Source organism: Belonocnema kinseyi, chromosome 2 (genome assembly GCF_010883055.1).
Source record: "Belonocnema kinseyi isolate 2016_QV_RU_SX_M_011 chromosome 2, B_treatae_v1, whole genome shotgun sequence".
In the NCBI taxonomy this organism is placed as follows: domain Eukaryota; kingdom Metazoa; phylum Arthropoda; class Insecta; order Hymenoptera; family Cynipidae; genus Belonocnema; species Belonocnema kinseyi.
In genome coordinates this window covers 161,431,728-161,457,725 of record NC_046658.1, presented here as the reverse complement: position 1 = coordinate 161,457,725, position 25,998 = coordinate 161,431,728, and the positions used below count along the sequence as shown (strand labels likewise).

General features: G+C 23.3%; 1 protein-coding gene across 1 annotated transcript in view; it reads left to right on the top strand.

The window, feature by feature from the left end:
* The first annotated feature begins 33 nt into the window (after positions 1 to 33).
* Positions 34 to 25,998, top strand: part of LOC117167024 (partitioning defective 3 homolog) — a 27,043-nt gene continuing 1,078 nt past the window's right edge. The window contains exons 1-2 of the mRNA XM_033351573.1: positions 34 to 2,958; positions 10,146 to 10,658. Coding sequence (XP_033207464.1) covers positions 456 to 2,958; positions 10,146 to 10,658 — 3,016 coding nt within the window. The 5' untranslated portion in view covers positions 34 to 455. The remainder of the gene's footprint in view (positions 2,959 to 10,145; positions 10,659 to 25,998) is intronic.

Genomic DNA, 25,998 nt, shown 5'->3' with positions numbered 1-25,998 from the left:
CAGTTCGTATCTGTCGTCTCAGGTATTCTGACAATCGAAACACGGAACAAAAACAAAATGTCGTAGTTGATAATTTATAAGTGCGTCTGTGTCGCGTATTTTCCCACAATTTATATACCAAGTTTTCAATCTTTATTATCGACAGTCATCAAACATTCCTTACACTTAATTTCACCCGAAAAAAATCCCGGTCGACACCTCAGTGAAAAGTCAGTGACAGTGTTTTCGGAGTCTCAAGTGTGCTGCGTCGGTGATTCATTTATGGAATCTCGAGGCCGTGGGAGTGAATAACAAATAATACGCGATTATCAGTTCTCATTCCAGAAAGTGCATTCCTATCCGAAATTGTAGTCTAACCCTTTAGAAAAGTTGTTCCGCGTGCCATGCATTCTTACCGTCCCCTGGATTAATTCCACTCCGGGAAGGAAGTTTTTCTTGGACATGTCAGAGTCAGAATGAAGGTAACCGTGTGTTTCGATAATGTGCGAGTGGTGGTTCCGTGTGGAGATGGAACCCTGCTCGTCAGAGAGCTGATGCACGAAGCGATACTGCGTTACAAAAAAGCCACTGGCAAAAGCGACAGTGCCTTGACAATCAGCAGTCTCTCCTCGCTAACGGGCGGCGGTCTTCTCGATCCCGACGACAGGTTATGCGACGTAGCGGACGACCGGGAACAGATCGTCGCGCATTTCCTCTACGATGTGTTGCACGCCGGAGATGGTGCCTCCTCCGTCGGGACGAACAGTCCCGACTTTCCCGCTGACAAGGATCATCGCTTCTGCCTCGATCAAAATATCAAGCGCGAAACAAAGAGGTTATCAATGCACGTACTTTCGACGAGAGAGCCCTGTCTCACGACATACACCCAGTCCCTACCTCGAGAATCGCGTCGCAAAGAACCTCTCGGACAGGACGCGAAATCTTACGAAAATTTGCCACCCTCGAGTGAAATTCGCGAAATTGTGATTAAAAATGAAGCCGGGCCTCTCGGTCTGCATGTAGTGCCGTGTTACGACTTATCCGGGAATGATCAAGGTCTTCGAGTCGAGGTGATTGAACCAAATGGCAGGATAGCGAAGGACGGGCAAATTGAGCTGCACGACAATATTATCAAGATCAATGGACACAATCTTCTGCGTATGCCTTTCTCGAAAGTTCAGGAGATATTCCGCACCTGCATGAACGAGCCTTCTCTGCAAATCTCGGTTCTGAAGAAAAGTGAAAAGTGTCTGAATATCAGCGCGGAGAAGGAGGATGGCAAGAGACTCCAAAATTACAAGATTCAGAGCGCAAACACGCGAAAGATCGGGAAAATGATTGAGATCGAGTTGACCAAGGGCGGCAACGGACTCGGATTTAGCGTCACGACCCGGGACAATCCTGCAGGTGGTCACTGTCCGATTTACATAAAGAATATTTTGCCGAAAGGCGCAGCCGTCGAGGATGGAAGACTGAAGCCTGGCGATCGTTTATTGGAAGTCAATAAAATGGAAATGACCGGGAAAAGTCAGGACGAGGTTGTCGCCTTACTGAGAAGTATCTCGCCCGGCGGGAGAGTCAAGTTGTTAGTTTCGCGACAGGAGGAGGTTGGCGAGCAAATTGTCGTCGCCGAGGACAACACTCGCAACTGGAAGCGATCGCCGAAAAAAAGTGACGAGGATAAATTCAGTTTCAAGGCCGTTCATGTGTCAGAGTCGCGGAAAAATCGGATGGTTCTCACTCTCGACATTCCTGTGCACGATTCGGAAAAAGCCGGACTCGGTGTGAGTGTCAAGGGGAAGACGAGTAGCAGTGACGACAATAATGTGGATTTAGGTATATTTATTAAAAGTGTTTTGCACGGGGGTGCCGCCTCTCGCGACGGTCGTTTACGAAACAATGATCAACTGCTCAATGTGAATGGAGTGTCCCTCCTCGGTCTCTCGAATTCCGACGCGATGGAAACTCTGAGACGTGCTATGCTCAATACAAATAGTCCAATCACTGGTGTTATTACTCTAACGATAGCAAGACGAGTCTCCTACGAGGACAAGAGTTACCTGGACAAACCCTGCAAGCTCGAGTCCGCAAACAGCTACCTCGACTCGAAAATCGAGAGGGTGAAGGACGCGAGTCAGGATCTGGAGAAGGGTTCACTCCCATCGCCCTGGAATCCAGTTATCGACAGATTGACTGAACAGTACAATAAAAATAGTTTGCGCAACGAGAGCTACTGCATCGCGACGAACAAGGCTTGGATTGACTCGACGAGCAGTCTCAACAGGAAGTTGTCGTCGGGACATAACCTGGAATCAGTATTATTGGAGGATGAGGTGAAGACTTCGGAGGACAAGGAGAGTCAGTATTCCGGCGATCCCACCTATGACAGCCAACTCTCCCTCGAGGAGTTCAACTCCTCGAACAAGTTTTCGCGGGACGCTCTTGGTCGGCAGAGCATGTCCGAGAAGAGGCATGCTGCTCTCGATGCCAAAAATACCGACACCTACAAAAGGAATAAAAAGTTGCGCGAGACTCGGGAAAAGAGTGGGGAGAGCAATTCCGAGGTGGAAGCTGGCAAACGATACAAGGAATTGTACAAGGAAGTGAACAAAGTCAAGGTCGGCGAGAGTTCTTCATTTGATAGTGATAGGAAGTATGATAAAGTGGAGCAACCCGAGTACCTGTACACCATTCCAGGATGTAATAATAAGATTTCGCCGCGAAAGCACTGGCTTGTGGACGATGTCCAGGGCGATATTGCGAATACGGACAATTTCCAGGAGGAGAGGGAATCGAAGAGCTTTTCCAACAGTCGGGGCGACGTGAAACAGGCGTCTTTGAATTCGGCTTTGGATGACAGATACAAGAGGTCGCGGAAAAAGGGAGGAATTCGTTCGATGCTGCGTTTGGGGAAAAACCGGAAGTCTCTGAATTTTGGCGACAATATAGAAAATCGACACGAGTCTAATAATTATTGCAGTGGGACGATTAATTATATTGCATAAATGTGGATGGATGATTTCTTTTTCTTCTGCTGTTTAATGAATCTGAATCATTATCAATATTTGCATATCTTAATGCATATCAATCATTATATGGAATAGAAAAATACATTACGACTGAAATTGACTAGAAATCACTACTTATTAAATAGAGAAATGCAATTTTACAATCCATATTGAGCCTACGTTGTTAATCTACGTAAACAAAAGAGAAAAAGCGACCTGGTTTCAAGTGCCTTAAGTCTGCAAATTAAGAAAAAAGAAGCATAGAATTAATCAATTTTGTATATATAATTTTGTACTTAATTTTAGAAATCGTAGTCGATTCGTATTGCAATTTAAAGTGAAGAAACACTTTGGAAAATTTGAGAGAGAGAAAAAAATGTGTGTTGAGAGAAGCCTTCGAATACTGCAAGAAGGGATTTTTTCACTTCTCAATTTTTAAATGTGATGAACTCTCTGTTGGGTAAGATTTTTATTCAGTTTATTACTTTATTTGATATTTTTTAACTAATAACATATCCTATTTCTTTTCTTGGTTTTATTTCAGGGTTGCTTTTTTCTTTATTTTTGAGAAAAATGATCTTTTTGAAAAATTTCACTTATTTTGATAAACAATGCGAAATTAAATATTTATAATATTCGTTTAAAATAAAACTACTTGGCTGAAAATTCATTTTTTGATCTATCTTTGGTTGAAATTATTTGGATTTTAGGTAAAAATTAAAGGGTGGTTGAAAATTCATGTATTTTGTTAAATTTAACAGTTTTTAAATAAAAATTAAACTCTTTTTTGTTTAGTATATCAGAAATTATTATATTTTAAATTAATATTTAATTACTAGATTAAAATTTACACTCTTGTGTTAAAAGTTAATTTTTTTTTATTAAAAATTCATAAATTTATTTTAAAATTTATCTCTGAAAAATGAGCTATTTTATTTTTAAAAAAATTTTATTTTGTTCAACATTATTATTTTTTTTTACTGAAAATTTAATTGCGATTATTAAAATTATTTTGTTGAAAATGTATATTTATATTATATATTTAATTACTAGATTGAACGTTCCAGAAATATTTCAAAGCTTTCAAGAAAATTTAATAAAATTTACAAGTTCGAAGATTTAGAAAAGACGCCAGATTTCAAAACATTAAAAAATTTTTGAAGTAATTTAAAAAAAATTTTTTATTAAGATTGTTAATTTTTTTTCATTAAGATTTTAAAAGATTTCTTAAATTTGAAGAAAGTTGTAAACCAGGTTTCTGATCTTTCAAAACATTTCAAAGAATTTAAACGATTGTAAAGGGTTTTAGAAGATTTCCAAGTATTTCAAATATTTTAAGATTTTTAACGATTTCAAAAGGTTTTAAAAGATTTCGCAATATTCATAAGTTTAATTAAAAATAAAACTGCTTGGTTGAGAATTCAGTTTTGGATCTATTTTTGGTTAAATTTTGTTCGGTTTTTTGTAAAAATTAAAGTGTGGTTGAAAATTCATGTATTTTATTAAATTTAACAGTTTTTAAATAAAAATTAAACTCTTTTTTGGTTGGTATATCACAAGTTCAGAAATTATTATTTTTTAAATTAATATTTAATTACTAGATTAAAATTTACGCTCTTTTGTTATAAGTTAATTTTTTGTTATTAAAAATTCATAAATTTATTTTTAAATTTATCTCTGAAAAATGAACTATTTTATTTTCAAACAAAATATTTTTTTTGTTCAACATTATTATTTTTTTACTGAAAACTTAACTGCAATTATTAAAATGACTTGGTTGAAACTGTATATTTTTATTATATTTAATTACTAGGTTGAACTTTATACTCTTCTGTTAAAACTTAATTTTTTTTGAGTGACGATTTATCATTTTATTTGAAAATTTATCTCTGGTAGAAAAATATATTTTTATTTTAGGTTGAATATTATTATTTTTTATTGAAAATTTACCTAAAGTTTTTTTAAAACTATTTCTTTAGCTATCTTATTCCAGAAATATTTAAAAGATTCATGAAAATTTAATAAAATTTGCAAATTTAAATATTTAAAAAAGGCACCAGAATTCAAAACATTTAAAAATTTTTTAACCATTAAAAAACAATTTATTAAGATTGTTAATTTTTTTATTAAGATTTTAAAAGATTTCTTAAATTTTAAGAAAGTTCTAAACCAGGTTTCTGAAATTTCGAAATATTTCAAAGAATTTAACCGATTTCAAAGGGTTTTAGAACATTTCCAAGTGTTTCAAATTTTTAAATATTTTTAAGATTTCAAAAATGTTAACGCGAAAATTGTCATAATGATCTCAAATTCAAAGATTTCAAAATCACATCAAATTTTAATCGATCTCAAAATTTATTTAGAAGATTTTACAATGATTTCAAGAACTTTAAAGACTTTACCACAATTTTAAAATATTTGAAATATTTTAATGATTTCAAACGAATAAAAAAGATTCCAGAAATATAAAAAATATTTCATAAAAATTTAGTACAATTTTCAAATATCGAAGATTTCAAAAAGACACCAGATTTCAAAACATTAAAAAATTTTTGAACCATTAATAAAAATTAATTAAGAGTTTTAATTATTTTTAATTTAAGATTTTAAACGTTTTTTTTTAATTCTAAGAAAGATGTAAACCAGGTTTCTGAGATTTCAAAATATTTCACAAATTTTCAAATATTTGAATGATTTTAAATTAATACAAAAGATTTCATAAAATTTTCGTAAAGATTTCAACAATTTTAACAGTTTCAAAATTTTAAAAGATTTCGAAATATTCATAATTTTAGTTGAAAATAAAACTACTTGGTTGAAAATTCATTTTTGGATCTATTTTTGGTTGAAATTTTTTGGATTTAAGGTAAAAATTAAATTGGTTCCAAATTTATGTATTTGGTTAAATTTAACAGTTTTCAAATGAAAATGAAATTTTTTTTTTTGTTGGAAAAAAAAAATTATGTTCAACATTATTATTTTTTACTGAAAACTTAACTGCAAGATTTCAAGAGTACACCAAATTGTAATCGATTTCAAATTTGTTTAGAAGCTTTCACAAAGATTTTGAAATTGTCAAAAATATTTCAAAACATTTTACAATGATTTCCAGAATTTCAAAGGTTTTACCATGATTAAAAAAAAATTTTCAAAAATTTTAATGATTTCAAATGAATAAAAAAGTTTCCAGAAATATTTAAAATATTTCATAAAAATTTATTAACATTTTTGAACCATTAAACAAAATTTTAATTAAGACTTTTAATTTTTTTTTAATTTAAGATTTTAAAAGTTTTTTTTAATCTTAAGAAAGGTGTAAACCAAGTTCCTGAGATTTATGAAATCTTTTGTATTTATTTAAAATCATTAAAATATTGGAAAATCTTCTAAATTTCCAAATATTTCAAAGATTTAATAACATTTTTATAAAGATTTCAAAAATTTTAATAGTTTAAAAATTTTAAATTATTTCAAAAGGTTTTTAAAAATTTCGAAATATTCATAATTTTAGTTGAAAATAAAACTACTTTGTTGAAAATTTATTTTTGGATCTATTTTTAGTTGAAAATTGTTGGATTTTAGGTAAAAATTAAAGTGTTTATTTTTAAATTAATATTTAATTACTAGTTTGAAATTTACGCTCTTTTGTTAGAAGTTAATTTTTTTATTAAAGATTCATATATTTATTTTAAAATATATCTCAAGTCTAAAAATGAGCTATTCTAATAAAAATTTGTTTTTCTTTCGCTGAAGATTATTTTTTCTACTGAAAATTTAACTGCAATTATTAAAATTATTTTGTTGAAAATGTATATTTAAATTATATTTAATTACTAAGTTAAACTTTATACTCTTTTGTTAGAACTTAATTTTTTTGATTGACGATTTATCATTTTATTTGAAAATTTATCTCTGGTTGAAATTTTTTTTGTGGTTCAATATTATTATTTTTTACTGAAAATTTTCTTTTTAAACTATTTCTTTAACTATTTTGTTGAAAATGCATTTTTTTAGTTGAAAATTAATTTTTCAAACTGAGCATTTAACTATTCTATTTTTCGTTGGAAATTTGTAGGTTTTCGTTAAAATTTAAAATATCTGGTTAAAAATTTATGTATTGAATTCAACTGTTTTGTTAAAAGTTAATTTTTTTATATGGAAGCTTCATAATTTTATTTGAAAATTTATCTCTGGTTGAAAAATGCTATGTTTATTGAAAATTTGTTTTTTCTTTGACTGGACATTATAATTTTTTAAACATTCAACTGAGATGATTAAAACTATTTCTTTAACTATTTTCTTGAAAATGTTCACAATTATGTATATAATAATATATAATAAATAATAATAGTGTATATAATAATGTTCATAATAATTTTAGTTGAAAATTCTTCTTTTTGTTTAAAAATAAAAGTACATTTTAATTCAAAATGTATCACTTTGGTTGCAAATTTTTTTTTTGATGGAAAAATAATTTTTTTAACTGAAAAACCAATTATTCCATTTTTGGTTGAAAACTGATCTTCTTTAGTTTAAAATTTAACTATTTCGTTAAAAATTTATCAATTTGGATGCCAATTTTTTTTTGTGATCCGAGATTCATTTTTTAACTACAAATTTAGGTATTCCATTTTGAGTTTGAAACTGATCTTTTTTAGTTGAAAATTCAACTATTTGGTTAACAATTAATCTTTTTCAGTTGAAATTTCAATTATTTTATTGAGAATTTATATGTTTGGTCAAAAAGTCGTATTTTCGGTAAAAAAAAATAATTTTTTTGTTTGAAAATTCACGAATTCTAATTAATTATTGATAGGTTTAGTCGGAAATCCTTTTTTTTTATTGAAAAATAAGAATACTTGCCTAAAAGTTAAAATCTTTTGTTTCAAATTAATTTTTTTCGCTTAAAATTCTTTTTTTCCAGTTTTGGTTGAAAACTTTTTTCTTTTTCTTTCGAAATTTTACTGTTTGGTTGAAAATTAATCTTTTTTAGTAAAAACTTTAACTTTTTGGTACTAGATAAATATTTATCATTTTAGTTGAAATTTCATTCTTTTTTAGTTTAAAATAAAACTACTTGGTTGAAAGATAAACTCTTTTCTTAAAAATTCATCCTTTTGGTTTAAAATTCATCTTTATAGTTGAAGATTAATAATTTTAGTTGAAAATTAATCAATTTGGTTCTAAATTGGTTGTTTTTTTTTCGCTGAAAATTAATTTTTTAATTTGCAATTTAAGTATTTCATTTTTGGTTAACGACTGTTTTTTTTTATTAATTATTTTGGGTAGAAATTTTAGTTTTCTAGTTAATTATTTATCATTTTAGTTGAAAATTCATTTATTTAGTTTAAAATAAAATTTCTTTGTTGAAAGATAAACTCTTTTATTAAAAATTCATTATTTTGGTTTAAAATTCGTCTCTATAGTTGAAGATTAATAATTTTAGTTGAAAATTAATCACTTTGGTTCAAAATTGTGCCTTTTTTTTCGTTGAAAATTAATTTTTTAATTCACAATTTAAGTATTTCATTTTTGGTTGACTGTTTTTTTTTTGTTAATTATTTTTGGTAGAAATTTCAGTTTTCTAGTTAATTATTTATCATTTTAGTTGAAAATTCATTTATTTAGTTTAAAATAAAATTTCTTGGTTGAGAGATAAACTCTTTTATAAAAAATTCATTATTTTGGTTTAAAATTCGTCTCTATAGTTGAAGACTAATCATTTTAGTTGAAAATTAATCTTTTAATTCACAATTAAAGTATTTCATTTTTGGTTAACGACTGTTTTTTTTTTAAATTTAAATATTTGGTTGAAAATTAATATTTTTGAGTAAAAATTTCATCTTTCCGGTTAAAAATGGATGTATTTTGTTGAGAAATTGTATTTTCGGTAAAAAATTATTTGTGTTTGGTTGAAAATTCAAGTATTCTAATTAAATATTGATAATTTTAGTTGAAAATTCATTTATTTAGTTTAAAATAAAATTTCTTTGTTGAGAGATAAACTCTTTTATTAAAAATTCATTCTTTTGGTTTAAAATTTGTCTCTATAATAGTTGAAGATTAATAATTTTAGTTGTAAATTAATTACTTTGGTTCAAAATTGTGCCTTTTTTTTCGTTGAAAATTAATTTTTTAATTCACAATTAAAGTATTTCATTTTCGGGTAACGACTGTTTTTTTTAAATTTAAATATTTGGTTGAAAATTAATATTTTTAAGTGAAATTTAAACTTTTCGGTTGAAAATTGATGTATTCTGTTGAAAAATCATATTTTTGGTAGAAAATTAATTCTTTTGGTTAAAAATTTAAGTTTTCAAGTTAAATATTTATCATTTTACGTGAAAATTCATTTATTTGGTTTAAAATAACATTTCTTTGTTGAGGGATAAACTCATTGATTAAAAATTCATTCTTTTGGTTTAAAATTCGTCTCTATAGTTGAAGATTAATAATTTTAGTTGAAAATTAATCACTTTGGTTCAAAATTGTTCCTTTTTTTTCGTTGAAAATTAATTTTTTAATTCACAATTTAAGTATTTTATTTTTGGTTGACGACTATTTTTTTTTTAATTTAATTATTTGGTTGAAAATTAATATTTTTTAGTAAAAATTTCAACTTTTCGGTTGAAAGTTGATATATTTTGTTGAAAAATCATCTTTTTGGTAGAAAATGAATTCTTTTGGTTAAACCTTTCCTCTTTCTCGTTAAATATTGATCATTTTAGTTGAAAATTAATCTCTGGTTCAAACTTAGTTGTTTTTTTTTTTTCGTTATAAATTAATTTTTTAATTTAAAACTTAAGTATTACATTTTTGGTTGAAAACTGATATTTTTTTATTGAAAATTTAAGTATTTGATTGAGAATGTATGTATTTTGTTGAAAAATCGTCTTGTTCTGTTAAAAATTAATCTATTTTCTTTTCATAATTTCGAGATATAAATAAATGGAATATTTTAAAAGAGGATAATTTTCTAGATTTCAAATAAATTTGAATTTAAACTTAATCATGGCTCAGCGTGTACTATTTTATTTCCAATTTATGTTGAATATCCTACAGGTTAGAATTAAAAAATAAAATAAAGAAAATGAAAAAAAGGAAGAAAGTCTGTCTTAATTTGCCGATTAAGCGAAGAATGATGTCGGTTTGTTTCAGTTTTGCAGTCGGTTCAAAACTCAGTTTCGGTTCAGCAAGTCCGATTTCGCTCCAAGATCAACATACAAAAGCCAAGGCCATTTCATCATGAACGCGGCAAGGTGATGAAACTTATCACTCCGTTTTACCCAAATCCTGATAAAGGCAAGGCTTTGTGGGAGGTGTGTAAAAAAACGGAGAAAAAAGCAGTGAAGGCACTGGAGGAGAATCCTTATCAAGTGATTATAGCGCGAGAAGTTCGCAACTGGTTCAACAATTCGAAAATGGTCGCGTTCTATCACAAAAATTCAATGAACGCCGATGACGATTTCAATTTCAAAGTCAACCTGAAGCGAAGCAATATGTATGGAAAAGCGTATGGAAAATCGATAATGCGATTGGCTTTGAGAGACACAGTTTACGAGCCGGTAATTGAGCTGTTTGGATCGCCAGGAGTCCTGGTATTCAGTCCGGAAGTTAATGTCGCTGCACTTAATAAAGCTGCCAAAAAGACACCTCAAGTGATTCTAATGGGTGAGTCATATTCTTATCAGAAACTTTCAATTTTTTTCTTTTTCGACTTGTCATTTTCAAAAAAAAAAAAAAAAAAAAAATTAATATTGGGAAAATTTATAGTTCAAAAAGAGTTCATGGTTTCAAGGATTTGAAAAAGACGTGTGGACAAGATTTCACAAAGATTTTGAATATTTCACAAAGATTTTTCAAAACTTTCCAAAAATTTTAAAGATTTTTTTATATTAAAAAATTGATATATTAAACCAGATTTTTAAGGAATTTTAAGGATTTCAACAGTTTGAAAATTTTAAACGATTTCAAAGGGCTTTGAAATATTTCGAAATATTTTAAAGATATCGAACATGTCAAAATATTTTACAATGATTTCAAGAATTTGAATGATTTTATCAAAATTTAAAAAGATTTTAAAATATTTGAATGATTTAAAATGAATCAAAAATATTCCAGAAATATTTCAAAGATTTCGAAAAAAATGTAATAAAATTTGCAAATTCAAAGATTCATAAGTTTAGTTGAAAATAAAACTACTTGGTTGAAAATTCATTTTTGGATCTATTTTTGGTTGAAATTTGTTCGATTTTAGGTAACAAATTAAAGTGTGGTTGAAAATTCATTTATTTTGATAAATTTAACAATTTTTAAATAAAAATTTAACTCTTTTTTAGTTGGCATATTAAAAGTTGATAATTTATTTCGAAATTAATACTTAATTACTAGGTTGAAATTTACACTCTTTTGTTAAAAGTTAATTTTTGTTGATTAAAGATTCATATATTTACTTAAAAATTTATCTCTGGTTTAAAAATTTGTTTTTCTTTCGCTGAAAATTATTTTTTCTATTGAAAATTTAACTGCAATTATTAAAATGACTTGGTTGAAACTGTATATTTTTATTATATTTAATTACTAGGTTGAACTTTATACTCTTTTTGTTAAAACTTAATTTTTTTGATTGACAATTTACCATTTTATTTGATAATTTATCTCTGGTTGAAATATTTTTGTTTTTGTTTTGGTTGAATTCTATTATTTTTTACTGAAAATTTACCTAAAGTTTTTTTTTCCTATTTCTTCAGCTATTTTGTTCCAGAAATATTTCAAAGATTTCACGAAAATTGTCATAAAGATCTTAAATTCAAAGATTTAAAAATCACCTCAAATTTTAATCGGTTTCAAATTTGTTTAGAAGATTTCACAAAGATTTCGTAATTGTCACAAATATTTCAAAACCTTTTACAATGATTTTGAGAATTTTAAAGATTTTATCACAATTTTCAAAAAGACACCTGATTTCAAAACATTTGGAAAATTTTGAACCATCGAAAAAAATTTAATGAAGAATTTTTATTATTTTTAATTTAAGATTTTAAAAGTTTTTTTTTTTAATTTTAAGAAAGGTGTAAACTAGGTTTCTGAGTTTTCAACAGATTTTAAATGATTGCAAAGGGTTGTAGAAGATTTCAAAATATTTCACAATTTTTCAAATATTTGAATGATTTTAAATGAACACAAAAGATTTCATAAAATTTTCGTAAAGATTTCGACAATTTTAACTTTTTAAAAATTTTAAAAGATTTCAAAAGGTTTTAAAAGATTTCGAAATATTCATAATTTTAGTTGAAAATAAAACTACTTGGTTGAAAATTCATTTTTGGATCTATTTTTGGTTTAAAATTTTTTGGATTTTAGATAAAAATTAAATTCTCCGATTGAAAATTTATGTTTTTTTTTTTTAATTTAACAGTTTTTAAATAAAAATTAAACTCTTTTTTTTGGTTGGTATATCAGAAGTTCAGAAATTATTTTTTCAAAATAATATTTAATCAGGTTCAAGCTTACACTCTTGTGTTAAAAGTTAATTTTTTGTTATTAAAAATTTATAAGTTTATTTTTAAATTCATCTCGGGATGAAAAATGAACTATTTTATTTTAAAAAAATTATTTTGTTCAACATTATTATTTTTTACTGAAAATTTAACTTAAGTTTTTTTTTAAAACTATGTATTTCTTTAGATATTTTATTCCAGAAATATTAAAAATATTTCATCAAAATTGTCATAAAGATCTCAAATTTAAAGATTTTAAAAGTACACCACATTTTAATCGATTTCAAATTTGTTTAGAAGATTTTACAATGATTTCAAGAATTATAAAGATTTTACCAAAATTTAAAAAAAATTTGAAATATTTTTATAATTTCAAATGAATAAACAAGATTCCTGAAATATTTTAATGATTCTATAAAATTTTAATAACATTTTCAAATTCAAAGATTCCAAAAATATATACTGTATACTGTAAAATATAAACTGTACACTAAATATCAAAAAATTTTAAAAAATTTGAACTATTTTAAAAAATTAATTTTTAATTTTGTGTAATGAAGTTTTTTAAAATGTTAGGAAAAGTGTAAAGCATGTTTCTCAGATTTGAAAACATTTCAAAGATTTTAAACGATTGCAAAGGGTTTTACATGATTTCACAAAGATTTCAAATATTTTAATGATTTTAAATGAATAAAAAAGATTTCATAATATTTTCATAAAGATTTCACAAATATTACAAATATTTCACTAAAATTTTAAAAGATTTAACGGAGATTTTAAATATTTCAATAAATACAAAATATTCCTGAAATATTTCAGCGATTTAAAAAAAAACACCAAATTTTAATCGATTTCAAATTTTTTTAAAGATTTCGAAATTGTCATAAATATTTCAATACATTTTACAGTGATTTCAAGAATTTTAAACATTTATCAAAAATTAAAAAAGATTTAAAAATATTTCAAAAAGATTTGAATGATTTCAAATGAATAAAAAAGATTCCAGAAATATTTCTAAGATTTCGAAAAAAAATGTTATAAAATTGTCAAATTCAAAGGTTTCAAAAAGTACACCAGATTTCAAAACATTTAAAAATTGTTGAACGATTTTTTTAAAATTAATTAACAAAATTTTTTTAATGAAGATTTTAAAAATTTTAAGAGAGTTGTAAACTAGATTTATGAGATTTCAAAGATTTTAAACGATTGCAAAGGGTTTTAGAAGATTTAAAAATATTTCACAAAGATTTCACAAATATTTGAAAGATTTTGCGAAAATTTTAAAATTTTTAACGAAGATTTTAAATATTTTAATAAAAAATATTTCAAAGTGCACCAAATTTTAATTGATTTCAAATTTGCTTAAAAGATTTCACATAGATATCAAAAATATTTCGAAAATGTCACAAATATTACTAAACATTTTACAATGATTTGAAGAATTTCAAAGATTTTACCAAAATTTTAGAAGATTTTACAAAGCTTTTATAACAATTTAAAAAAGCGTACAATACACCAGAATTCAAATATTTTAAAACATTTGAAAGATTGTGAACGATTTCAAATTTGTTTAGAAGATTATCAAATATTTTAATGATTTCGAATAAATATAAAAGATTTCATAAAAATTTCAAAAATTTTAAACGATTTCAAAAGGTCTTAGAAGATTTCGAAATATATCACAAAGATTTTAATGATTTTAAATGAATACCAAAGATTTCACAAAAAGATTTCACTAAAATTTTCTCAAATTTCTCAAATTCAAATATTTCAAAAGTGCACCAAATTATAATTGATTTCAAATTTGTTTAAAAGATTTCACAAAGATTTCGAAAATGTCACAAATATTTCAAAACATTTTATAATGATTTCAAGAATTTTAAAGATTTTATCAAAATTTTAGAAGATTCAAAAGTATTTCAAACAGATTTTAAAAGATTTAAAACTATTTCAAAAAGATTTGAAATACTTGAATGATTTCAAATGATGAAAAAAGATTCCAGAAATATTTCAAAGATTTCGAAAAAAATGTAATAAAATTTTCGAATATTTTGAAACATTTTACAATTATATCAAGAATTTCAAAGATTTTACCAAAATTTAAAAAGATTTCACAACACTTTCATAAAAATTTGAAAAAGCGTACAGTACACCAGATTTCAAATATTTCAAAACATCTTAAAGATTGTAAATGATTTCAAATTTGCTTAGAAGATTTCATAAATATTTTTAAAATTTGACTAAAATTTTAAAATATTTAAAATATTTTAATAAATACAAAATATTCCAGAAATATTTCAAAGATTTCATAAAAAATTAATAAAAATTCCAAAAATTTATACTTTATACTGTAAAATATATACTGTACACCAGATTAAAAATAATTTTGAACTATTTTTTAAAATTATTTAAAAAAAGTTTTTTTTTTAATGAAGATTTTAAAAGAATTTTAACATTTTAATAAAGGTGTAAACCAGGTTACAAAAGGTTTCACAAATATTTAAAAGATTTCATAATATTTTCATAAAGATTTCATCAATATTTCGAAGATTTCAATAAAATTTTAAAAGTTTCAACGAAGATTTCAAATATTTCAATAAATACAAAATATTCCAGAAATATTTCAACGATTTCAAAAAACACCAAATTTTAATCGATTTTAAATTTGTTTAGAAGATTTCACAAAGATTTCGAAAATGTCACAAATATTTCAAAACATTTTACACTGATTTCAAGATTTTCAACAATTTTACCAAAATTTTAAAAGATTTGAAATATTTTAATGCTTTGAAATAAATAAAGAAAATCCAGAAATATTTCAAAGATTTCGTAAAAATTTAATAAAATTTTCAAATTCAAAGATTTCATAAAGAGTACTGTGCACCCGATTTTAAAACATTTTTAAATTTTTGAACCATTTTTTTCAACTATTAAAATTTTTTTTTTAAATTAAGATTTTTATTTATTTTTTTTTTCATTCAGATTTTGAAATATTTTGAAAATTTTAAGAAAGATGTAAACCAGATTTCTGAGATTTCAAAAAATTCCAAAGATTTTAAACGATTGCGAAGGGTTTTTGAAGATTTCCAAATATTTCACAAAGATTTCATAACATTTTCATATAGATTTCAAAAATTTCAACAGTTCAAAAGTTTGAAAACGATTTCGAAAGGTTTTCAAATTTCGATTTCACAAAAAACGATTTCAAATTGGTTTAGAAGATTTCAAATATTTTAATGATTTCCAATGAATATAAAAGATTTCCTAAAATTTTCATAAAGTTTTCAAAGATTTCAAAACATTTTAAAGATGTAAAACGATTTCAAATATTTTAGTGATTTTAAATGAATACAAAAGATTACACAAATATTTCAAAGAATTCATAAGGATTTTAAAAGAATTCAAGAATTTTAAAGATTTCAAAAGAGATTTTTAAAGAAAATTTCCAATATTTTAATGAATTTAAGTGAATACAAGAGATTCCAGAAATATTTTTAAAATTTCATAAACTTTTAAAATTCAAAGGTTTCGAAAAGAGTGCTGTACAACCAGATTTTAAAACATTGTAAAAATTTGGATCCATTTTTTTGAAAATTTGTTTAGAAGATTTTAAAAGATTTTTAAAATTTTCAGAAAGGTGTAAACCATATTTCTGAGAGTTCAAAACATTTCAAAGATTTTAAGCGATTGCAAAGGGTTTTTTTTAAAGATTTCCAAATATTTCTCAGATTTCAAATACTTTAATTATTTTAAATTAATACAAAAGATTCCAGATGTATTTAAAAAATTTCGAACAATTTTATAAAAATTTGTTTAGAAGATTTTAAAAGATTGTTAAAATAGAAGATTTTACAATGATTCTAAAAAATATCCATAAAGCTTTTAAATTCCAGGATTTTAAACAATTTTAAAGGATTTTTGAAGATTTCCAAATATTTCACGAATGTTTCAATGATTTTAAATGGATACAAAAGATTTCATAACAATTTCATAAAGATTTCAAGGATTTTAAACGATTTCAAAAAGTTTTAAAAGGTTTCGAAATATGTCACAAATATTTTAATGATTTTAAATGAATACCAGAGATTTCACAAATATTTCAAACATTTTACTAAAATTTTAAAAGATTTAACGAAGATTTTAACTATTCGAATAAATTCCAAATATTTCAAAGATTTCATACAAATCGTTCTAAAGATCTCAAATTCAAAGATTTCAAAAGTACATCAAATTTTAATGAACTTATAATTTGTTTAGAAGATTTCACACAGATTTCGAAAATGTCACAAAAATTTCAAAACATTCTACAATTATTTCGAGAATTTCAAAGATTTTACAAAATATAAAAATATTTCAGAAGATTTCAAAAAGGTTTCAAAGATTTCATGAAAATGTAATAAAATTTTCAAATTCAAAGATTTCAAAAAGAGCGCTCTACACCAGATTTCAAAACATTATAAAAATTTTGAACCATTTTTGAAAATTTTGTTTAAACGATTTAAAAAGATTTAAAAAATTTTAAGAAAGGTTTAAATCAGATTTCCGATATTTCAAAGATTTTAAACGATTGCAAAGGGTTTTAGAAGATTGTCAAATATTTCACAAAGATTTCAAAACATTTAAAAATTTTAAAATCATTTCTTGAAAACTAATAAAAAAATTTGTTTAATCAAGATTACAATTTTTTTTTAAAATTAAGATTTCAGAAGATTTAAAAAATTTCAACAGTTCCAGAATTTTAAAGATTTAACGAATATTTTAAATATTTTAATAAATATAAAACATTTCAGATTTCGTACAAATTGTCATGAAGATCTCAAATTCAAAGATTTCAAAAGTGCACCAAATTTTAATCAATTTCAAATTTGTTTAGAAGATTTCAAAAAGATTTCGAAAATGTCACAAATATTTTTAAACATTTTACAATAATTTCAAGAATTTCAAAAAGATTCCAGAAAAATTTCAAAAATTTAAAAGTATTTTAAAAAGATTTATAAATAGTTCAAGAAGATTTGAAATATTTGAATGATTTCAAATGAAGAAAAAAGATTCCAGAAATAATTTAAAGATTTCGAAAAAAATGTTATAAAATTGTCAAATTCAAAGATTTCAAAAATACACCAGATTTCAAAACATTTAACAATTTTTGAACCATTTTTTTTTAATTAATGAAAAAAAATTTGTTGATGAAGATTTTAAAAATCTTAAGAAAGTTGTAAGCCAGATTTATGAGATTTCAAAACATTTCAAAGATTTTAGTTGATTTCGAATTTGTTTAGAAGATTTCATGAAGATATCACAAATATTTCGAAAATGTCACAAATATTTTTAAACATTTTACAATGACTTCAAACCAGATTTCAAATATTTTAAAATATTTTAAAGATTGTAAATGATTTCAAATTTGTTAAGAAGATTTCAAAATTTTGAAACGATTTTAAAATGTCTCAAAACGTTTCGAAATATTTCGAAAATATTTGAATGTTTTTAAATGCCAAAGATTTCACAAATATTTTTAAAATTTGACTAAAATTTTAAAATATTTAAAATATTTTAATAAATACAAAATATTCCAGAAATATTTCAAAGATTTCATAAAAATTTAATAAAAATTTCAAATTCAAGAATTCCAAAAATTTATACTATATACTGTAAAATATATACTGTACACCAGTTTAAAAAAAATTTGAACTTTTTTTTAAAATTAATAAAAAAAATTTTTTTAATGAAGATTTTAAAAGATGTTTAACATTTTAATAAAGGTGTAAAACAGGTTACACCAGATTTCAAAACATTAAAAAAATTTTGAATCATTTTTTTTAAAACTAATAAAAAAATTTGTTTAATCACGATTTGAAATATTGTAATAAATATAAAAGATTTCAGATTTCATACAAATTGTCATGAAGATCTCAAATTCAAAGATTTCAAAAGTGCACCAAATTTTAATCAATTTCAAATTTGTTTAGAAGATTTCACAAAGATTTCGAAAATGTCACAAATATTTCAAACCATTTTACAATAATTTCAAGAATTTCAAAAAGATTCCAGAAAAATTTCAAAGATTTCATAAAAATGTGATAAAATTTTCAAATTCAAAGATGCCAGAAAGTGTAAACCAGATTTCGGAAATTTCAAAACATTTCAATGATTTAAACGATTGCAAAGAGTTTTTGAAGATTTCCAAATATTTCACAAAGATTTCAAATATGATTTTAAATGAATACAAAAGATTTCACAAATATTTCAAAGAATTCATAAGGATTTCAAAAGATTTGAAGAATTTTCAGAATTTCAAAATAGGTATATTACACCAGATTTCAAATGATTTCAAACAAAAGATATCACAAAGATTTCACAAAAATCCCAAGGATTTAAAAGACTTTACCAATATTTTGAATAATTTCAAAAGATTTCACAAAAATTTCAAATATTTGAATGATTTCTAATAAATACAAAATATTTCAAAGATTTCAAAAGGTTTCAAAACATTTTACAAAAATTTCAAGGTTTTCAAAGATTTTACCAACATTTTAAAAGATTTTCTACAGTTTTCATAAAGATTTCAAATATAGTACAGTACTCCAGATTTAAAAATTTTCAAAACATTTGAAAGCTTTTAAACCATTTTTTAAAAATTGTTTAGAAGATTTTGAAATTTTTATAAAAGGTTTAGTAAACCAGATTTTTTAGATTTGAGAACATTTTAATGATTTGCAAACGATGTCAATTTTTTTGTTGAAGATTTCACAGAAAATTTTCATGAAGATTTCAAATCCAAAGATATGAAAAAAATTACAGTACATCAGATTTCAAATATTTCAAAAGATTTTATTCGATTTCAAAATTTTTCAGAATATTTTAAATGATTTCAAATATTTGAATGACATCTAATGATTATACAAGTTTTCACAAATATTTCAAAGAATTCATAAGGATTTCAAAAGATTTTAAGAAGTTTAAAGATTTCAAAAGGTTTCAAAAAATGTGAGTTTTCAAATTTTAATCGTTTTCAAATTTGTTTAGAAGATTTCACAAAGATTTCGAAAATGTGACAAATTTTTCAAAAAATTTTACAAGTATTTCAAAGATTTAATAAAAATTTCATGATGATTTAAAAAGGGTACAGTACACCGGATTTCAAATATTTAAAAATATTTTTAAGATTTTAAACGATTTCAAATTTGTTTAGAAGATTTCAAATATTTTAATGATTTCGAATGAATATAAAAGATTTCATAAAATTTTCAAAAATTTTTCAAAGATTTCAAAACATTTCAAAGATGTGAAACGATTTCAAATTTGTTTAGAAGATTTCCAATGATTTCAAAAAGATTTCAAATATTTTAATAAAGAAAAATTGAAGAAACATCTCACAAATATTTCAAAGATTTTACCAAAATTTTAAAGATTTAACGAAGATTTCAAATTCTTTAATGAATTTAAATTAATATAAAAGATTCCAGATATATTTCAAAGGTTTCATAAAAATGTCATAAAGTTCTCAAATTCAAAGGTTTCAAAAAGGGTTATGGCATACCATATTTAAAATTATTTCAAATTTGTTTAGACGATTTCAAAAGATTTCACTACTATTTTGAAAATTTCACAAATATTTCAAAGCATTTTACAATGATTTTCAAGAATTTCAAATGTTTTACCAAAATTTCAAAAGAATAATGTATACCAGGTTTCAAAACATTTTAAAGATTTTAAACCATGTTTTAAAATTTGTTTAGAAGATTTTTAAAATGTTAAAAACGGTGTAAACCAAATTTCTGAGATTTCAAAACATTTCAAAGATTTTAAACGAGATTGCAAAGGGTTTTTAAATATTTCAAATATGTTTAAAATTTTAAAAGATTTAATGAAGATTTTAAATAATCGAATAAATTCAAAATATTTCAAAGATTACCTAAAAATTGTCGTAAAGATCTCAAATTCAAATATTTCAATAGTGCACCAAGTTTGAATCGATTTCAAATTTATTTAGAAGGTTTCATAAAGATTTTGAAATTGTCACAAAAATGTCAAAAAATTTTTAAAATTTAAAAAGATTAAAAATGCTTGAATGATTTTTAATGAATAAAAAAGATTCCAGAAATATTTCAAAGATTTCGAAAAAAATGTAATTAAAATTTCAAATTCAAAGATTTCAAAAAGAGTACTGTGCATCCGACTTCAAAACTTAAAAAAAAATTGAACCATTTTTTTTAAAACTTGGTTAAAAAATTTTTTTAATTAAGATTTTTAATTTTTTTTTTTAATTAAGATTTTAATAGATTTTTAAGATTTCAACTGTTCAATAATTTTAAACGATTTCACAAAGATTTCGAAAATGTCACAAATATTTCAAAACATTTTACAATGATTTCAAGAATTTCAAAGATTTTACCAAAATTTAAAAAGATTTTACAAAAATTTAAAAAGATTTTACAAAGATTTACTAAAAATTTCATGAAAATTTCAAAAAGCGTACAGTACACCAGATTTCAAATATTTTAAAACATTCGAAAGATTGTAAACGATTTCAAATTTGTTTAGAAGATTTCAAATATTTTAATGATTTCGAATGAATATAAAACATTTCATAAATTTTTCGAAAGAGTTCAAAACATTTCAAAGATGTAAAACTATTTCAAATTTGTTTAGAAGGTTTCAAAAGATTTCACAAAGATTTTGAAAATGTCACAAATATTTCAAAACATTTTACAATGATTTCAAGAATTTGAAAGATTTTACCAAAATTTTAAAAGATTTAAAATGTTTGAATGATTTTAAATTAATAAAAAAGATTCCAGAAATATTTCAAAGATTTCGAAAAAAATGTAATTAAATTTTCAAATTCAAAGATTTTAAAAAGAGTATTGTGCACCAGGTTTCAAAACATTTTAAAAAATTTTGAAACATTTTTTTAAAATTTGTTCAGAAGATTTTCAAAGATTTTAATAATTATAAATAAATACAAAAGATTACACAAATATTTCAAAAGATTTAAAGAATTTTAAAGATTTCAAAAGGTTTCAATAAATTTCAATGATTCAACAAAGAAACATGTCACAAATATTTCAAAGATTTTACTAAAACTTTAAAAGATTCAACGAAGATTTCAAATATTTAAAAAAAAAATCAAATGAATACAAAAGATTCCAAAAATATTTAAAAGATTTCACAAAGATTTTGAAAATGTTAGAAATATTTCTAATCATTCTACAATGATTTCAAGAATTTCAAAGATTTTACCAAAATTTTAAAAGATTTTACCAAAATTTTAAAAGATTTTACAATGATTTCAGAAAAATTTCAAAAATATTTTAAAAAGCGTACAGTACACCAAATTTAAAATGTTTTAAAACATTTTTAAGATTGTAAACGATTTCAAATTTGTTTAAAAGACTTCAAAAGATTTTAAGAATGGTATAGTCACAAATATTTCATAAATATTTCACAAAAATTTTAAAAGATTTCAAATATTTGAATGACTTCAAATAAATGCAAAGGATTTCACAAATATTTCAAAGAATTCTTAAGGATTCCAAGATTTCAAGAATTTTCAAGATTTCAATAAATTTGAGATTTCATAAAATTTCAATGATTTAATAAAAGAATTTATAAAGATTCATAGTTAAATCACAAATGATTTCTTTATTTTAAAAAAGGAATTCTAAAAGAAATTTTAATTAGGATTACAAAATTACGCAAAATTCTATCATGTTTAATAATTATTTTTAAATATTCAAACAATTCAAAGTCAATTTTAAACTTCTGAAAAATTTAATTTTCTTAAATTTCTAGATTGTTGAAGATTTTGAACAAGGAAGCTGAATTAAAATTGCACAAGGTTTCAAGATAAAGAAAATTTTTTTTTCATGTTCCTAGAAAAATGTTTATTGCTTTTCTATTTTTGAAAAATTAACTTTAGGATAATGTTCTAAAAGATTTGAAGGTATTTCCAAACAAAATTTTGAATAAAAATCTGGAAGTCTTTAAGGCTATTTTTTTTCTTTACAAAATTCTAAGAAAAATTCGAAAAATTTTAAAAGATTGTTAGGAAAATTGGAAAGTTGAAACTTTTTATTTGTAATTTTTTCATTTTTTGGTAATTTTACATTTTAAAATAAAAATAAAACTTGAAAGCGATTAAGAAAATTTAACTTCGAAAATTGAATAATTTATCATTTAAATGTTTGTAAATAAAAACGTTCAAAATTAAATATATTAATTTGAAGTCGTCTTATGTTGAAAAATTCATAAAAATATTACAAATATTTCCGGTTTGAAAATTAAAAAGGTTGAAACATGCAATTTATAATTTTTTCTCTCATTTTTTGATAATTTAAATTTCAACATTTTTTAAAAAATATTATAAATATTTCATTTAAAAAAATTAAAAGTTGTTGAAATTTGTAAGTTTCATTTTTTTGTAATTTAATTTTAAAACATTAAATTTGAAAGTGATTAAGAAAATTTAACTTTAAAAATTAAATAATTTGTAATCGAAATATTTTTAAAGAAAATGGTTCAAAATTGAATAATTTAGAAAAGAAAGCTTTAACTTTTAAACGATTTGAAGGTCAAAATCTTCAAAAATAAGTAATTTTAGATAAAAACTTTCTAAATTGAACAATTTTAATTTAATCGCATTTTAACATTAAAAGTTTAGATATCTGAAAAAGAATTTTTTTAATCTTTAAAAATTATAAAAAGTTTTAGATAAATGTAGGTTGTATTTCAATTTTTTTAAAGATGAAGCTTTTTATGAATTTGGAAAGATTTTGAGAGAATCAAACAATGTTCTCTAAATTTTTAGGAAAATTTAAAGTTATTTACTCTAAGATTTTAGAAAAAAAATTTATTTTGCAGATTTTTTTTTGAAATTGTACTTTAAAAAATGTTCAAGTTTAAAAAAATGAACTGAAATAATACATTGTAAACAAATTTAATTAATTTTAATGTATTTATTGAAAAATTTGCTTCTCGTCATAACTATTTTCATGAAATTTAGCTTAAGATTTAAGAGGAAAAGGGATTTAAATTCAGTTTGATTTTTGAGATAAATTTGATCGAATTCTTCTCTCTTTTCTTCAATTTCCTTTAAATTCACTTAAATTTTATTGTAATCAATACATTTTTTTAATTAAAAAATTTTTTCCAATTCATTTGAAGAGATTTGGAATTTATCCTCAATTCTTTTAAATTCTTTGGAATTCTTTTGATTTTTTTTTCAATTTTTTTTAATCCTAATTTTTTTATATCTCTGATTTTTTAACAAAATTAATGAGATTTCATAAGATTTCAACGGATTTGAAATATTTCAGGTCCCTTAAAAGATTACAAAAATATTCCCAATTATTGTTGGGAATTTAATTTGGAATTAACCCTGAATTCTTTTAAATTCTGTTGAATGCTTCAAAATTCACTTAATATTACTCAATTCAATGGCTTTTTTAAAAACGTTTTTTTTAAATTCACCTTGAAGTTTTGTAAACTCACCTTAAATTGAATTATTTTTAATTTTTTGGAATTTCCTTAAATTTTTTCTAATTTACTTTAATTCTCCTAAATTCACTCAATTTTACTTAATTCGATGGATTTTTGTTTTAATTTTTTGTATTTTTTAATTATTTCCAATTCACTTGATTGTCTTTTAAATTCAAGTAAATTTTACTGAAAAAAATCATTAAATTTTTTATAAATTATTTTAAATTCAATCAAATTTCACTGAGATAAATCATTAGACACTTTTTTGGTTAGAAATTAGTAGGGGTTTCGAAAATTTGTAGCGATTAAAACATTTTTCTTGAGATTCAGCTTTTTCTTTTTAATTTTTTGGAATTCCCTTGAGTTTTTTCTAATTCACTTTAATTTTTAAGAATTCACGCAATTTTACTTGATTCAATAGATTTTTGTTTTAATTCTTTATATTTTTAATTATTTCCAATTCTCTAGATTATTTCTTAAGTTCAGTCTATTTTTTATGAAATTCATCGAATTTTTCTCTTTTTCCTCAAATTCTTCTGAATTCAATGAAATTTTATTGAAATAAATCATTAAATTTTTTATGAAAGAAATCATTAGTTACTTTTTTGGTTAGAAATGAGCAGGATTAAAAATTTTTTCTTGAAAGTCACCCTGAATTCTTTTAAATTTTGTTGAATTCACATGAATTTTTTTAATTCACTTTATTTCTTCTAAATTCCCTCAATTTTATTTAATTCAATCGATTTTTGTTTTAATTTTTTAATTATTTTTAATTCACCTGATTCTTTTTTAAATTCAGCCTATTTTTTTTTTATAAAATTCGTCGAATTCTTCTCATTTTCCTTAAATTATTCTAAATTCACTCAAAGTTTACTGAAATAAATCATTAGTCACTTTTTCGGTTAGAAATTAGCAGGGTTTTCAAAAATTTGAAGTGATTAAAAATTTTTCCTTGAAAGGCACCCTGAATTCTTTTAAATTCTTTTGAATTCCCATGAATTTTTTCTAATTCACTTTAATTCTTTTAAATTCCCTCAATTTTACTTAATTCAATAGATTTTTGTTTTAATTTTTTAATTATTTTTAATGCACCTGATTGTTTCTTAAATTCGGTCTAATTTTTTTATGAAATTCGTCGAATTCTTCTCATTTGCCTTAAATTATTCTAAATTCACTCAAAGTTTACTGAAATAAATCATTAAATTGTTCATGAAATAAATCATTAGTCACTTTTTTGGTTAGATATTAGCAGGGTTTTCAAAAATTTGAAGTGATTAAAAATTTTTTCTTGAAAGTCACTGAATTCTTTTAAATTCTTTTGAATTCCCATGAATTTTTTTTAATTCACTTTAATTCTTCTAAATTCTCTCAATTTTACTTATTACAATAGATTTTTGTTTTAATTTTTTATATTAAATTTTTTTTTTTAATTCACTTGATTGTTTTTTTAATTCAGCTTTATTTTTTGTATGAAATTCATAGAATTTCTTTTTTAATAAATTATTTTGAATTGTTTTGTTTTCATTAGTCACTTTTTTGGTTAGAAATTAATAAGATATTTAAAGATTCGAGGTGATTTGATTTTTTTTTTGGAATTCATCCTAAATTTGTATTATTTTACCCTGAATTCTTTTAAATTCTTTGTAATTTTTTAAATAATTAGTTTATTTCACTTCAATTCTTACAAATTTATTAAATTCTACTTAATTTAATGGATTTTTTTTCAATCTTTCAATTTTTTTAATTAATTCATCTTGATTTCCCAGACATTTCATCAAATACCTTTGAATTTTTTAAAGCTTATTTATAATTATTGAATTCAATGAAATTTTTCCATATTTTAAAATTGTTTTCAATTCATTTGATTTTTTTTTCAAATTAAAAATTTTTTAAAGTTAAAGATTATAAGATTGTTAAAGATTATAGGTGATTTGAATTTTTTGGAATTCATCCTAAATTTGTATTACTTTACCCTGAATTCTTTTTAATTCTTTGTAATTTTTTAAATAATTATTTTATTTCATTTCAAT